The sequence below is a fragment of the Salmo trutta genome, chromosome 19 (genome assembly GCF_901001165.1).
Source record: "Salmo trutta chromosome 19, fSalTru1.1, whole genome shotgun sequence".
In the NCBI taxonomy this organism is placed as follows: domain Eukaryota; kingdom Metazoa; phylum Chordata; class Actinopteri; order Salmoniformes; family Salmonidae; genus Salmo; species Salmo trutta.
Window position 1 is genome coordinate 14,191,831 of NC_042975.1, and position 17,602 is coordinate 14,209,432.

Below are 17,602 nucleotides of genomic sequence, written 5' to 3' on the forward strand. Positions count from 1 at the left end.
ATTTTTCATTAGTGGTCATGAGGGAAAGGGGAGTGGGGGGCAATGGGGAATGAACATTGGATGATAGTCAGATAGTCTGCCCTTGCTGAGGATGAGATGCGTAAAGAAAGAACTGTACCATTTGTATTTTCTTTTTTTGTTCTAGAAATGCGTCCCAAAGTATTTGTTCACATGTCAGAAACACAACAAGCATTGATGTAAAATCCTGCGATGCATCATTGGCTATTGCAGGTGCCCCCGGAGCTGCAAGTAGGAGGCGCGCTCGCCACATGAAAGCGCGTGCGATTACTTCTTGATACAATAACCTACACCGTAGATCTACAAATACTGCTCACTACTTATTTACATGTCATTGTAGTAAATGAGGTGGATTGATAGGTCTATCACTTGTCAATGTCTGAACCAACATCGTGGATTGGAGTGGTTTGAATATTGAGTAAAACGTTTGCAAGTAGGCCTAACTTTATTTCCATGTCTATGTTTGTTCAATGTCTTATTATTATGAAAATAAGAGAAATATTAACATTAACAATATTATTTAGGAAATATATGTTTTTTTCAGCGTTGTTTCTGTAAATGTTCGATTATTGTGCCGCTATCATGAACCCGCCCAAACAAACCGCCCACTTAACGGTAGCTTTCACTTTCAAAAGAGTGACAGGTGAAGAATAAAATCCCTTTTTTCATATTTCAGGTTGTAGCCTATGCATGATGTTTGGCAAAAGTAAGCCATTGTAAAGATATTACAATCGTCTTTCAGTGACAGCAAATTTAAATACGTCATTAATATGGCGCCAAAAGAGTTTAAAGTATGAGCTTATTTTGTTGTAAGGTTGCGCACCCGCCAGTGCATTCGCACAAGAGAGAAGAACGCGAGCGGGCAAGGACGGAGCGAATGAGCAGGCTATATGTTTTTAGGTGGAACGTTGCCAAACTAGCCAGCTTGCTATCTTTCATGACTCATTCTTTGAAAATTTGGCATATTTTTTTCTTCTTCTGGATTTGAGGAAAACATACTCCCATGACAAATCAGGACCTGGGGGATACCACATTGGATTTGGACTATTTTCGAAATGCGACATGGCTTTCAAAATTATATTTGTTAGCTTACCTTGCTGTGCCATAGCTAGCGTACAGTAGAACGGACTTGCTGGATGCGGCTATCTTGCAAGCACGTTAGCTAGCTAGCTAGAGAATTTGGATTTAAGGATGATATACTCCTAAAGTGAGCTAAATGTAGCGAACTGCATTTAGCTGATACCTGCGAATGCGGACATCGCAGGATTGCTGAATATTATGTTATACTGTGTATAGACTATCATGGAGTAAATTTGTCAATTGGTACTTTTTATTTTGACTCTTGGGAGAGCATCTGACGTGCTGTCAACACCATACAGCCTCGCAGGCATAGTCCTGTCGCCAACGTGAATAGTCAGGGGCTAACTAACTAGCTCGCTAGCTAGGGGTAAGTTGGCTACACTGGAATTTGACCACCGTGAAATTCACTGTCGCTAGCTACATGTGGTTAGCTTCAAATTATATCGTAATTTCTCATCATCGCCCATCGTCCAGAGTCGAGGACGTTTCGCAGCCCGACCCTGACTGCAATCAAGATAAAAAGGTGGGTTAGATTTTGGTTTCTTGCTTCCCCCAAGAAGTACAGTGCAGTAGCATGTAGCACAGGGTGATAAGCACGCACTTCCAGAGCGGGTAGGGAAACGTGTAGTGTGCATGGGTCTAATGGTTGTGATAACTAGCTAAATAGCGAGCATGGGTAGAACATCATGCAACTGCAACTTTTTTATTGAATAAAATATGAAAATGTCAGGTCCCAGTTCACTAGCAATGTTTGCAACGCCAACTACGCAGCGAGTATTATTTATAGACGGGCGGTCATGTTCACTGCTGTTATTAAATCATTTTGGTAGCGGGATTTTCCCGAGGTGCTGTTAAATTACATTCGCCGGTGAAATACATTATTTAACTATTTGTTGAATTCGAATAAATGATTGGCAACTTATGCAAGTGTGTGCATGTTTACGGGAGGAGGGACCGCGGCTCGCCAACGTAAGGCGCTGAAAATACACTTAATGTGATCAAAAATGATCTGCCTGTTGAAAAGATTACAATAGAGGAGGATAATTTTGGTAATAACGATTGCGTTATAAAACTGCATTTGGCAAAAGTTACTGTTGCCATCCAGTGTCGCCCAATTGTGGATTTGAAATTAGGGGCGCACGTGCATGTGAATTACGCTTCCAAAAAGGGGAGGTATTTTGGAAGGCTAAGCACGCACATATCTAAGAATTAGAACAAGCTCAGTACTCTTATCTCCGTGTCTGCCTCTCGCTGCATGCTGTGCTGATCTACTGTAGGGGGGAGTGGCTCTTGTTTACCTTCAGAAACTGCGCTCATAGAACAGGGGGTGGGGCTAGATTTGGTGCTGCGCATGGTTAGTAGAGGGACAGAGCAGCATCTTGATGTTCCCATTTTAAGAAATGAGAACTTGTTGTTCATAGTCAGATATATATTTTGGATAGAGAATTTCCAGGGTTCAAATTATACATTGACTCTTGAGGGTGCCTCACATTGATATCTTTGACAGTTGTGGGGGGCTCCCATTGATATTTAAGTTCTTAGTTGTTTTGGGGGGGGGGGGTTGTTATGGGAGTTGCCAATGCATGTGAAGTTTACCTTTAAACTAGCGGAACGCCTCACCAATATCCAATGGTAGAGCGTGGCGCGAAATACAAAAACCTTAAAAATGCTATAACTTCAATTTCTCAAACATATGACTATTTTACACCATTTGAAAGATAAGACTCTCGTTAATCCAACCACATTGTCCGATTTCAAAAAGGCTTTACAGCGAAAGCAAAACATTACATTCAAATGTGTTTTTGCGGTAATTCCTTATAGCTACTCTATAGTTGTCCTCTTTAATAACTAACTAACCAGTAAAATATTGTTACTTTACAATCCATTACTGGCTCCCATGATTAGAATAGTATAACAATCCATCCTGTTTCTCTTATTGCACAGATGTAATTGAACTGGTTATTTCCTTGAATCAATTAAGTCTGCATCATCTGGGGACTTGTTAAATGTTCCCAGTTGTGACAGCTCCCTTCCTACCCACCCTCCAGCTGGGCATGAAACAGGAGATGAGTCATGGTGTGGGGGCAAGTCTCTCTCTCTCAAATCTCTATTTTTCCCTGGATGCCAGCTATTCTTACCTAGAAAAGAACAGTAGTTTGTTTACTGGAATTTTGTGGTTTTTAGGGACAAGGCCATTAGGCCTTCAAGAGGTGCCCAAGGCCCATCTGCTAGGGCACCAAGGCCATTAACAAAATTGCTAATTAAATTGATTTTAAAACCTGAAAAACACTAGCTTACTTCTATTAAGTGTATGTAAATGTTGATCCATAATTAGCCTACATGTCAAAGTGTAGGTGATAGCCTATGTGTATTGGCTACAGTTTGTCATGTCCAGACAGGAGGGAGGTGCCAGAAAATGTAGCCAGACTTTTAATTATAATATATATATATATATATCTCTTGTGGAATGATCTCCAAGTAACGTTTCATTTTGATGTGTTGTCTAGGTCAGTTTAGGAGATCCCACATAGCATTAACCCTCAGTGAACAGCGTCAAGTACTCTCACATAGCTAGTTAGCTGGCTAGCTAGCTAGCACTCATCATGGAAATGGGGGGTGGCGAAACGTGAATTTGGACTAGACCAGTCCCTGACAAGTGACAATGAACCCATACATCAAAACGTAGTTTCGAAGCGCTACATTGTAACTGCTGTTTTTTTTGTGTGTCTGAAAACATTTGAATGACATAGCTTGAGGAATACCCTTTGCAAAGAGCAAACATAACACCATATTTCTTGGACTTCACTAAAGGGCTGGAACCTTAACATTACCACAAAGTTGAACGTTCTTAACACGGCACTTGTTTTACAGATTTGGGCATAGCATCCATTGTTTGTCACGACACCCATCCTACCAATACACTTCACACAACAGTATATGGCCAGTGTGCATTTTTGGCACTTTATTGAGCAAGCTTCTATCTGCTCCGCACTCACCATAGCACTAACAGTTAGTTCACTCTCTTTTCTGACTGGGGTGGTTGCGTTGGTGGATCGTAGCCAGACCACTGGTCCAATCTTTCTGCATTGCCAAGGCAAGATAGGCTTATAGCCACTTCAGGACTCTCTTCAGGACAAATAATGAAATGCTGTCACGACTTCTCCCGAAGTTCATGCCTCTCCTTGTTCGGGCGGTGCTCGGCGGTCGACGTCACCGGTCTTCTAGCCATCATTGATCCATTTTTCATTTTCCATTGGTTTTGTCTTGTCTTCCTACACACCTGGTTCCAATCCCATTCATTACATGTTGTGTATTTAACCCTCTGTTTCCCCTCATGTCCTTGTCAGAGATTGTTTGTTGTTATGCTCGTGATTATAGATTGGTGCGCGACGGGTTCTTGTACCCACGTTTATTTTACTATGTACTTTGGTTTTGGAGTTTTTGTTTTACGTTATTAAACTACTCCATTTATACCAAGTTTGATTCTCCTGCGCCTGACTTCCCTGCAACCTACACACACGACATGACAGAATCTCTGACCCTAAATATGAAGTCAGCAGGAGAAGGTACCCCGGACATGGAGGTGGAGGAGCGCGTCCAGGAGCATACGGAGAAGGTTTACCATTTGGGCGCCGCCATGGATCGCGTTGTCCAGAATATGGACCGCTGGGAGAGACAGAGAGTTCTTCCAGTGCCTCCACCAGCACAACCGGGGTCTATCCTGAGCGCCCCTTTTCCGCCTGAACCCAGTGGGATCCGTCTCTCCATGCCACAGGGGTATGACGGAAGTGCTGCCAACTGCCAGGGTTTTCTCCTCCAATTAAACCTTTATCTGGCCATGGTCCACCCAGCTCCATCGGACCGTGAGAAGGGTTTCGCCCTCGTTTCATGCCTCACCGGGAAAGCCCTGGAGTGGGCCAGCGCCGTGTGTGGAGAGGGAGTTGCGGCGTTGGACCATTTTGAGGAGTTCACCCACCGTTTCCGGGCAGTCTTTGACCACCCACCCAAGGGCAGAGTGGTGGGTGAGCGCCTCTACCATCTGAGGCAGGAGACGAGGAGCGCCCAGGAGTTTGCCCTGGAGTTTAGGACCCTGGCTGCCGGCGCGGGATGGAACCACAGGGCCCTGATCGACCATTACCGTTGCAGTCTGCGCGAGGACGTCCGTCGGGAGCTGGCCTGCAGAGACACCACCCTCACCTTCGACCAGCTGGTGGATCTGTCAATCCGGCTGGACAACCTGCTGGTTGCTCGCGGACGTCCAGATCGGGGTCTGGTGGTTCCATCCTCCGGCACCCCCTCTCCGATACCCATGGAGCTGGGAGGGGCGGTGCGCAGGAAGACCGGAGGAGGTTCCCGCTCGTGCACCATCTGTGGCCGCAGAGGTCACACTGCTGGTCGGTGCTGGGTTGGTTCCTCTGGGAATCGAGGCAGCAGGCAGGGCGCTCTGGCGTCACCCCAGGTGAGCCGGCATCATTCTCACCCAGAGCCCTCTGTGCACATATATTTGTGTCTGTCACTTTTCCTGAATTTTTCCCGCGTTCCCAGCATAAGGCGCTAGTAGATCCAGGCGCGGCTGGGAATTTCATTGATAAAGCGTTAGCTCATAGTTTAGGGACCCCCATTGTACCCGTGGATGTGCCTTTCCCCATTCACGCCTTAGGAGGTCGACCATTAGGGTCAGGGTTTATCAGGGAGGCCACCGCTCCCTTGAGTATGGTGACGCAGGGGGGTCACACGGAAAAGATTGACTTTCCTGCGTATCCCGTGGTGCTGGGCCTACCCTGGTTGCTTGTCATAACCCCACTGTTTCTTGGCCACAGAGGGCTCTCACGGGGTGGTCGCGAGAGTGCTCAGGTAGGTGTTTAGGGGTTTGCGCTGCTGCTACTATGGTGGAAAGTCCAGACCAGGTCTCCACCGTGCGCATTCCCCCAGAATATGCCGATTTGGCTCTTGCCTTCTGTAAAAAGAAGACGACTCAATTACCACCCCATCGACGGGGGGATTGTGCGATAAATCTCATGGTAGACACTGCACTTCCCAGGAGTCACGTGTATCCCCTGTCGCAAGTGGAGACGGTGGCTATGGAGACATATGTCTCCGAATCCCTGCGTCGGGTACATTCGGTCCTCCACTTCACCCGTCTCCTCGAGTTTCTTTTTTGTTAAGAAGAAGGATGGAGGTCTGCGCCCGTGCATTGATTATAGAGGTCTCAATCAAATCACGGTGAGGTACAGTTACCCGCTACCGCTTATCGCCACGGCGATTGAGTCAATGCACGGGGCGCGCTTCTTCACTAAACTGGATCTCAGGAGTGCGTACAACCTGGTGCGTATCCGAGAGGGAGAGTGGAAGACGGCATTCAGTACCACCTCAGGGCATTATGAGTACCTCGTCATGCCGTACGGGTTGATGAATGCTCCATCAGTCTTCCAAGCATTTGTAGACGAGATTTTCAGGGACCTGCACAGGCAGGGTGTAGTGGTGTATATTGATGACATTCTGATATACTCCGATACACGCGCCGAGCATGTTTCCCTGGTGCGCAGAGTGCTTGGTCGCCTGTTGGAGCATGACCTGTACGTCAAGGCTGAGAAATGCCTGTTCTTCCAACAGTCCGTCTCCTTCTTAGGGCATCGCATTTCCACGTCAGGAGTGGAGATGGAGAGTGACCGCATTGCAGCCGTGCGTAATTGGCCGATTTCCACCACGGTGAAGGAGGTGCAGCGATTCTTGCCAATTACTACCGGAGGTTTATCCGGGGTTTTGGTCAGGTAGCTGCTCCCGTTACGTCACTGCTGAAAGGGGGCCCGGTGCGCTTGCAGTGGTCGGCTGAGGCGGACGGGGCTTTTAGGCACCTGAAGGCTCTGTTTACCTCGGCTCCTGTGTTGGCCCATCCGGATCCCTCTTTGGCGTTCATAGTGGAGGTGGATGCGTCCGAGGCTGGGATAGGAGCTGTGCTCTCTCAGCGCTCGGGTACGCCACCGACGCTCCGCCCCGTGCCTTCTTCTCTATGATGTGGGGGATCGGGAGCTGTTGGCTGTCATCAAGGCTTTGAAGGCGTGGAGACATTGGCTTGAGGGGGCTAAACACTCCTTACTCATCTGGACTGACCACCGCAATCTGGAGTACATCCGGGTGGCGAGGAGACTGAATCCTCGCCAGGCAAGGTGGGCCATGTTTTTCACCCGTTTTGTGTTTACCCTCTCTTACAGACCAGGCTCCCAGAACGTTAAGGCAGACGCACTGTCCCGGCTGTATGACACAGAGGAGCGGTCCATGGATCCCCTCCCATACTCCCAGCCTCTTGTTTGGTAGCGCCGTTAGTGTGGAAACTGGACGCGGACATTGAGCGGGCGTCACGTGCAGAGCTGGGCGTCAGCTGGGCGTCTGTACGTTCCGTCTGCTGTCCGCGACCGGCTGATCTATTGGGCCCACACGTCACCCTCCTCTGGTCATCCTGGGATCGGTCGGACGGTGCGCTGTCTTAGTGGGAGGTACTGGTGGGCCACTTTAGCGATGTGAGGGTTTGTTTCCTCCTGCTCAGTGTGCGCCCAGTGCAAGGCTCCTAGACAATTGCCCAGAGGTAAGTTACAACCCTTACCCGTTCCACAACGGCCGTGGTCGCACCTGTCGGTGGATTTCCTTACCGATCTTCCACCTTCACAGGGTAACACCACGATCCTGGTCGTTGTGGATCGTTTTTCTAAGTCATATGTTCTCCTCCCTTTGCCCGGTCTCCCTACGGCCCTACAAACTGCGGAGGCCCTGTTTACACACGTCTTCCGGTACGGGGTGCCTGAGGATATAGTGTCTGATCGGGGGTCCCCAGTTCACGTCAAGGGTCTGGAAGGTGTTCATGGAACGTCTGGGGGTCTCGGTCAGCCTTACCTCAGGTTTTCACCCCGAGAGTAACGGGCAGGTGGAGAGAGTTCACCAGGATGTGGGTAGGTTTCTGAGGTGTTATTGCCGGGATGGGCCTGGGGAGTGGGCGGCGTTCGTGCCCTGGGCAGAGATGGCCCAGAACTCGCTCCGCCACTCCTCCACTAACCTTTCTCCCTTTCAGTGTGTATTGGGATATCAGCCGGTTCTGGCTCCTTGGCATCATTGTCAGACCGAGTCTCCTGCGGTGGACGACTGGTTCCGGCACGCGGAGGAAACATGGGACGCCGTCCACCTTCAGCGAGCCGCGGCGCAGACCGTCACCGCAGTGAGGCCCCGGTGTTCGCACCGGGGGACAGGGTCTGGCTCTGGTTCCGAAACCTGCCCCTCCGCCTGCCCTGCCGGAAGCTGGGTCCGCGGTTTGTTGGGCCGTTTAATGTCCTGAGGAGAGTGAACGAGGTATGTTGTAGGTTACAGCATCCCCCCGATTACCGCATTAACCCCTTGTTCCATGTGTCTCTCCTCAGGCCGGTGGTGGCTGGCCCCCTCCAGGAGACTGAGGTGCGGGAGGTTCCTCCGCCCCCTCTGGACATCGAGGGGGCCCCGGCGTACTCCGTTCGATACATCCTGGATTCGAGACGTCGGGTGAGGGGCCTTCAGTACCTCATGGACTGGGAGGGGTACTGTCCGGAGGAGAGATGCTGAGTTCCAGTGGAGGACGTGTTAGATCCTTCCCTGTTGCGAGTTCCACCGTCTCCATCTGGATCGCCCTGTGCCTCGTCCTCCGGGTCGTCCCTGAGCCGTGCGTCGGGGGGGAGGGGGGGGTACTACTGTCACGACTTCTACTGAAGTCGATGCCTCTCCTTGTTCGGGCGGTGCTCGGCGGTCGACGTCACCGGTCTTCTTGCCATCATTGATCCATTTTTCATTTTCCATTGGTTTTGTCTTGTCTTCTTACACACCTGGTTCCAATCCCATTCATTACATGTTGTGTATTTAACCCTCTGTTTCCCCTCATATCCTTGTCAGAGATTGTTTGTTGTTATGCTCGTGATTATAGATTGGTGCGCGTCAGGTTCTTGTACCCACGTTTATTTTATTATGTACTTTGGTTTTGGAGTTTTTGTTTTACGTTATTAAACTACTCCATTTATACCAGGTTTGATTCTCCTGCGCCTGACTTCCCTGCCACCTACACACACGACATGACAAATGCAAATGAATGACTTTTCTTCCAAGTGTTTTCTCCACATTTTACATCGGTCCTTTTCGGTAGATACAAATACATCTGTAAAAGGCAAATATTGGCCAACTTCTAATATTGGTCGACCGATATATTGGTCGGGCTCTCTTGAAGACAACGTTAATTTGCTTTGACTCTACACTGTATGCACAATTATTAGGCAAGTGAGTATTCTGATCTTATCATTATTTCTACTCACATTTTCGAACTCCAAACCATATAAACTTGAATGCTTATTGGATTGAATCATTTTCAGGTGATATGTATTTGTGTAATGAGGGTGGGTGTGGCAAGTGAATAACACCTTATATCAAGATGTGCATAATTATTAGGCAGGCTCATTACCTCAGGTAAAATGGGCCAAAAAATAAATTTAACTCACACTGAAAAGCCAAAAATGTAAAATGCCTTTCAGACGGATGCGACACTCTTTAAATAGCTAAACTATTGAGGTGTGACCACCGGACATTCAAACGTTTTGTCGTGAATAGTCAACTGGGGTGCAAAAAAACCCATGGGGAAGAAAAGGCGCAAATTAACTGCAAAAGACTTGAGAATAATTAAACGTCAAACTACCAGGAACCCATTATCCTCCAGGGCCACCGTATTCCAGAACTGCAACCTACCTGGAGTGTTCAGAAGTACAAGGTGTCAAGTGCTCAGAGACATGGCCAAGGTCAAGAAGACTGAAACAAGACCACCACTGAATAAGATTCACAAGTTGAAGCGTCAAGATTGGGCAAAGAAATACCTGAAGACAGATTTTTCAAAGTTTTTATTTATTTATTTTATTTCAACTTTATTTAACCTCTTACATCTAGATGTTCCGCTAGCAGAACACCGCTCCAATATCCAATGATAGGGCGTGGCGCGAATTACAAACACCTCAGAAATCCCAAAACTTCCATTTTTCAACCATATGACTATTTTACACCATTTTAAAGACAAGACTCTCCTTTATCTAACAACATTGTCCAATTTCAAAAAGGCTTTATAACGAAAGCAAAACATTAGATTATGTCAGGAGAGTACCCAGCCAGAAATAATCACACACCCATTTTTCAAGCTAACATATGTCACAAAAACTAAAACCACAGCTAAATGCAGCACTAACCTTTGATGATCTTCATCAGATGACACTCCTAGGACATTATGTTATACAATACATGCATGTTTTGTTCAATCAAGTTCATATTTATATCAAAAACCAGCTTTTTACATTAGCATGTGACGTTCAGAACTAGCATACCCACCGAAAACTTCCGGTGAATTTACTAAATTACTCACGATAAACGTTGACAAAAAACATAATTATTTTAAGAATTATAGATACAGAACTCCTTTATGCAATCGCTGTGTCAGATTTTAAAATAGCTTTTCTGTGAAAGCACATTTTGCAATATTCTGAGTAGATAGCCCGGCCATCATGGCTAGCTATTTTGACACCCACCAAGTTTGGCCCTCACCAAACTCAGATTTACTTTAAGAAAAATTGGATTACCTTTGCTCTTCTTCGTCAGAATGCACTCCCAGGACTTCTAGTTTACACCCAATGTTGTTTTGGTTCCAAATAAGCCATAGTTATATCCAAATAGCGGCGTTTTGTTCTTGCGTTCAAGACACTATCCGAAGGGTGACGCGCCGGCGCGTATCGTGACAAAAAAAATCTAAATATTCCATTACCGTACTTAGAAGCATGTCAAACGCTGTTTAAAATCAATTTTTATGCGATTTTTCTCGTAAAATAGCGATAATATTCCGACCGGGAGACGTCGTTTTCGTTCAAAGACTGAAAATGTAAAATGGACTCTTCACGTGCATGCGCGCTCCTGTTTCATTGTTCTCAGATCGACCACTATCCAAATGCGCTACTGTTTTTCAGCCAGGGACTGCGGAGTCGTCATTCCCCGTTCTGGCGCCTTCTGAGAGCCTATGGGAGCCTTAGAAAATGTCACGTTACAGCAGAGATCCTCTATTTTCCATAAAGAGGCTATAGAAGGCCAAGAAATGGTCAGAGAGGGCACTTCCTGTATGCAATCTTCTCAGGTTTTGGCCTGCCATATGAGTTCTGTTATACTCACAGACACCATTCAAACAGTTTTAGAAACTTTAGGGTGTTTTCTATCCAAATCAAACAATTATATGCATATTCTAGTTTCTGGGCAGGAGTAATAACCAGATTAAATCGGGTACGTTTTTTTATCCTGCCGTGAAAATACTGCCCTCTATCCTAAACAGGTTAACCAGGTAGGCAAGTTGAGAACAAGTTCTCATTTACAATTGTGACCTGGCCAAGATAAAGCAAAGCAGTTCGACACATACAACAACACAGAGTTACACATGGAGTAAAACAAACATACAGTCAATAATACAGTAGAAAAAAGTCTATATACAATGTGAGCAAATGACGTGAGATAAGGGAGGTAAAGGCAAAAAAGGCCATGGTGGCAAAGTAAATACAATATAGCAAGTAAAACACTGGAATGGTAGTTTTGTAGTGGAAGAAAGTGCAAAGTAGAAATATAAATAAATAATGGGGTGCAAAGGAGCAAAATAAATAATAAATAAATAAATACAGTAGGGGAAGCGGTAGTTGTTTGGGCTAAATTATAGATGGGCTATGTACAGGTGCAGTGATCTGTGAGCTGCTCTGACAGTTTGTGCTTAAAGCTAGTGAGGGAGATAAGTATTTCCAGTTTCAGAGATTTTTGTAGTTTGTTCCAGTCATTGGCAGCAGAGAACTGGAAGGAGAGACGGCCAAAGCAGGAATTGGCTTTGGGGGTGACCAGAGAGTTATACCTGCTGGAGCGCGTGCTACGGGTGGGTGCTGCTACGGTGACCAGCGAGCTAAGATAAGGGGGGACTTTACCTAGCAGGATCTTGTAGATGACCTGGAGCCAGTGGGTTTGGCGACGAGTATGAAGCGAGGGCCAGCCAACGAGAGCGTACAGGTCGCAGTGGTGGGTAGTATATGGGGCTTTGGTGACAAAACGGATGGCACTGTGATAGACTGCATCCAGTTTATTGAGTAGGGTATTGGAGGCTATTTTGTAAATGACATCGCCAAAGTCGAGGATCGGTAGGATGGTCAGTTTTACGAGGGTATGTTTGGCAGCATGAGTGAAGGATGCTTTGTTGCGAAATAGGAAGCCAATTCTAGATTTAACTTTGGATTGGAGATGTTTGATGTGAGTCTGGAAGGAGAGCTTACAGTCTTTGTAGTTGTCCACATATTCTAAGTAAGAACCGTCCAGAGAAGTGATGCTGGACGGGCGGGCAGGTGCGGGCAGCGATCGGTTGAAGAGCATGCATTTGGTTTTACTTGTATTTAAGAGCAGTTGGAGGCCACGGAAGGAGAGTTGTATGGCATTGACGCTCGTCTGGAGGGTTGTTAACACAGTGTCCAAAGAAGGGCCAGAAGTATACAGAATGGTGTCGTCTGCGTAGAGGTGGATCAGAGACTCACCAGCAGCAAGAGCGACATCATTGATGTATACAGAGCAAAGAGTTGCCCAAGTTTTATGGACAGATGAAATGAAAGTGACTCTTGATGGACCAAATTGATGGGCCCGTGGCTGGATCAGTAATGGACACAGGGCACCACTTTGAGTCAGGTGCCAGCAAGGTGAAGGAGGGGTACTGGTATGGGCTGTTATCATTGAGGATGAGGTAGTTGGACCTTTTCGGGTTGAAGATGACTGAAACTCAACTCCCAAACCTACTGCCAGTTTCTGGAAGATTTTTTCGTCAAACAGTGGTACAGTTAGAAGTCCTCAGCATTCTAGAAGGCCATGATCTTTATGCAGGACAATAATCCATCACATGCATCCAAGTACTCCACTGCTTGGCTAGCCAGCAAGGGCCTCAAAGATGTCTGAATAATGACCTGGCCCCCTTCCTCACCTGACTTAAATCCTATTGAGAACTTGTGGGCCCTTCTCAAACGTGAGATTTACAGTGATGGAAGACAATACACCTTTTTGAACAGCATTTGGGAGGCTGTGGTTGATGCTTCAGTGAAAATTGATTGTGAGCAGATCAAGAAATTGACAGACTCCATGGATGGAAGGCTCATGGCAGTTATTGAAAATAAGGGTGGCTATATTGGTCACTGAATATTTTTGAAATGCCAAAAATATTATATAATTGTCATTTTGTGTTACTTATCTGTTACACTTACTCTAAAAATTGAGAATAAACAAGCGAGTTGAGAGAAATTATTTTTGTAATTTAGTTGCCTAATAATTCTGCACACTAATAGTTGCCTAATAATTCTGCACACTAATAGTTGCCTAATAATTCTGCACACTAATAGTTGCCTAATAATTCTGCACACTTGTCTTTCTCAGGGAAATATATAACTCACTTTTCCTTTGTTAAACATTCAGGTTTGAGGTTCAATAACATTTTAGATTGACTGAGAGCATTGTGTTTGTTCAACAATAAAATTAATCCCGAGGAATACAATTTGCCTAATAATTGTGCACGCAGTGTAGTGTTCCATTTATACATGTGCATTTGCGGGGAACAACAAAAAAGAAACCAAGGCAAGCATCACACAGTTCTCCCAAAATTCCCTTTTCCCTCCTTGTCTCATTCACTCGTGTTCTGACTGCTCCTTCTACACATGCGTGCTGAGTTCGCACACAACGAACATTTGCGCGTATCCTACTGCATTGCTGCGCTTATGTTTGTTCTATAACGCAGTTAGTAGGAAAACTGTTGTCAAAGCACACCGCACATGCAAGTGGTTTCATCTGAGAGAGAAGAAAACATCTGTTAGAAATTTAGAAAGGGGCGATCTAAAGATGCAACAACTATCATTGGTTACTAATATGACTAGGATTGTGTCTTTTGCAACTGGACAATGAAAGAAAGTTGATTTTGGAAACCAATAGAACATGAGAGAAATAGGTTACTGATTTCAATGACATAAGGAAGTCTACAAAATAATTTCCTCCACATTTACATGGTAAGACATGCCTCATATTAAGTAAAACATATATTTTTTAAAAGTTTGTTTTCAAAATGCATACTGCCTCCAGCTCATTGCAAAGGGGTCTATGACTCGCTGAAGCCTGCCTACATTGCCTATGCACTTGAATAGCGAATGGGAAGCTCGCTTCAATTACCAGTTAAGAAATAAAAATAGTAGCTCTGTTTAATTGTGGCCATCAAAACAGTTTTTAACACACAATTGCATTTAGAATTGTTGCGCAATGATTGGGCTTATGTTTCAATTCAGCAGCAACAAACAAGCTGTTTGAGGAGCTGTAGCAGCAGCTCCCGCATTGTCAGACAGTTTTTCTGCTCAAACTAGGCTCTGTATCTGTATAATTCCACTAAATTATGCAAATTGTTGGTCAAATACATTTCACATCGACTGGTATTTTTGTCCAAAAGCTGGCTATTACCGGCTAACGAAAACCTTGGCGTGCATGTTTGTTTTGTCTGCTTGTCCATGTGTGACTGTGTACTTGCACGTTTGTGTATGCATACATCATGTTTATCAGGGCTCTACACTTCACTTTTCAACTTAGGTGCACACGTGCTCCTTCTAAATAAGGTAAGGTGCACACAAAGAAATGTAGGAACGCAATGCAAAATATTTGAGGTAATGAAGCTAGAATCCTTAATTCTTCGAGGCACACTGATGTAATAATAAATAAAAATTCCAGCAGCCTACCGATCGCTGCAGCTGTATATAGCCCATCTGTAAATAACCCACCCAATCTACCTACCTCATTCCCATATTGTTTTTATTTACTTTTCTGCTCTTTTGCACACCAGTATTTCGACTTGCATATCATCTGCTCATCTATCACTCCAGTGTTAATTTGCTAAATTGTAATTACTTTGCTACTATGGCCTATTTATTGCCTTACCTCCTCACGCCATTTGCACACACTGTATATAGACTTTCTTTTTTTCTATTGTGTTATTGACTTTACGCTTGTTTATCCCATTTGTAACTCTATGTTGTTGTTTGTGTCGCACTGCTTTGCTTTATCGTGGCCAGGTCGCAGTTGTAAATGAGAACTTTTCCTCAACTAGCCTACCTGGTTAAATAAAGGTGAAATAAAAAAATTCCAGGTTGCAATATTTAGGTGCATATGCAAAATAAATGTTGCACAGTACAGTCCTGGTTATGTACGTTGGTGCAGGGCCTAAAATGTGCTGTTTGGTCCACCAGCCACTGTGGCAGGTAGATGAAAAATCTACCAGCCACTCAGATCTTTTACCAGTAAAAATATATTTTTTGCCATAATTACATAAAAAAACGAACTGTATGACCATGCTTCGTAATGTTTATAAACAACAAATGTATTAGTAAGAAGTAATGTGGTATATTGTTCATTTTAATTTCATTTTTTGTGACCTGAGTCTGTTTGTGCGTGTGTGCGCATGTGCTTGCATGTGTATATGTGTGTGTTCTCTGCTGCGGATGACCCTGCTGTGGCCTGGAATGGATGCATATAACACAGCTTGTCAAGGTCTCAGTGGGATTCCGCTGTTCAGAGGGCAGCAGGTGGACGACGTCTCTGAAACACCAGGAAATTAATGTCTTTCACCCGGCCTGGTGACTTTTTATTGAAATAGAATTGTGAAGCAGGGTATCATACAGGAGGAATGGAATGGTAAAACATATTGCACTATACATTAAACTAAGGATTCAAACTATGTACCAGACATTGGGATAGAATGCTAGTCCCTTTCCTGTTCTAGAAGGTAATCAGGGGGTGATGGTGATAGATTCAATTGGTGGTTGTCAGGCTCACTTTCTCCCCCTGCCCTTTTCACCTTGCATCAAAGCCGGGTAGATTACCCAGCCTCTCTAGTTTCCTGGCCCATGAAAAGGCTTGAAAAACAGTACATTTCATGCTTGCCAGCAGTGCGTGATTACACCAGTCAGTGGCCTTTGTAAAGCAAGTCGTCTTTCAAAAGCACCAAGCTTTGTGCTTGTTTCTGTATTTACTGCTGTCAGCTAATAAACACGAAGCTGACCCTTACAAGGATAAACATCCCGAAAAGTAGTGTTCATTCACCAACGGTAACAAACAGTCAAGGACACATTTTAAGACTGAAAGGAATTATAAACAATTATCGCTCTACCAGGTTTGAACTTTTTAATCACCTCAAGGTAGGTTAGCACAACAAGCATCCAGCCAGGAAACTTAAAGGGACGGACATGCTGACCGATGTTCGCTGGGTTCCTGGTGTGAGTGGCAGTAGCCAGGAGGAGGAAGGGGGAGATAAACGGGGAGGTAGCCAGGTTAGTGTGAGGAGAGGGGATGGAAAGAGGTGGAAGAGAGGGGGAGATAAACAAGTAGGTGGGTGTAGTGAGGGAACGGGAGGGAGAGGAGATAAACAGGGAGGTAGTCAGGTCCGTGTGAGTGCAGGGGAGGAGATGGAGTGAGGTGGAGCAGAGGGGGGGGGGGATAAACGGGGAGGTTGCAGGTCCGTGTGAGTGCAGGGGGGGGTAAACGGGGAGGTAGCCAGGTCCGTGTGAGTGCAGGAGAGGAGAGGTGGAGATAAACAGGTAGGTAGGAGGAGGGAGATAAACAGGGAGGTTGCCAGGTCAATGTGAGGGAGGGAGAGGAGATAGTCAGATTCAGTGAAGGGCACAATGCAGTCCTCCATCCCTCACTGGGGCTAATGAACTCCTGATGGCAGGAGAGGTGAGAGCAGGAGGATTAATCACCTCTTCTCTCGCGCTTCCTCTTCCCTGTTTTTGGCAGGCAGATGCTCAGGCCCCTTGGACACACCCTCTGATTGTTTGTCAGCAGTTTCAGGGGAGAGAGACTAGGAAAGGATGTGGTCCTGCCCTTTCCTTCTCTTTTTCCCCCTCTTTCACCTTCCGCCTGCCTTTTCTCATAATGCAGCAGCGTCAAGTCAATAAATATTGTTTTAATTCATTTGGGGCTGGACTGGGGCCGTGGAGATGCTGATTTTATTTATTTTATTTTAAATGTAACCTTTATTTAATGAGGCAAGTCAGTTTAGAGCAAATTCTTATTTACATTGACGTCCTACCCCGGCCAAATCCGGACGACACTGGGCCAATTGTACGACTCCCAATCACGGCCGGATGTGATACTGTCACGCCCTGACCTGAGAGATCCGTTTTTCTCTGTTTGGTTAAGTCAGGGTGTGACATGGTGTGGGCATTCTACGTGTTATATGTCTATGTTGTCTTTTTCTTTGATGGGCCTGGTATGGTTTCCAATCAGAGGCAGCTGTCTATCGTTGTCTCTGATTGGGAATCATACTTAGGCAGCCCTTTTTCCCTCCTTCAGTGTGGGATCTTGTCTTTGTGTTGCATGTGTTTGCACGCCTAGCTTTTCGTTCGTTGTGTTGTTTATTGTTTTTGCTGGTTCACAT

At 45.6% G+C, this 17,602-nt stretch overlaps 1 protein-coding gene across 4 annotated transcripts in view; it reads left to right on the plus strand.

Annotated features, from left to right (window-relative positions):
- Positions 1 to 631: 631 nt before the first annotated feature.
- LOC115154029 (protein Jade-1) overlaps positions 632 to 17,602 on the plus strand; it is a 221,316-nt gene continuing 204,345 nt past the window's right edge. For 3 of the 4 annotated variants that reach the window (XM_029699806.1, XM_029699805.1, XM_029699807.1), the window contains exon 1: positions 632 to 1,621. In XM_029699806.1, the coding sequence (XP_029555666.1) occupies positions 1,520 to 1,621 (102 nt within the window). In that variant the 5' untranslated portion in view covers positions 632 to 1,519. The remainder of the gene's footprint in view (positions 1,622 to 17,602) is intronic. The other variant, XM_029699809.1, reaches the window with a different exon arrangement.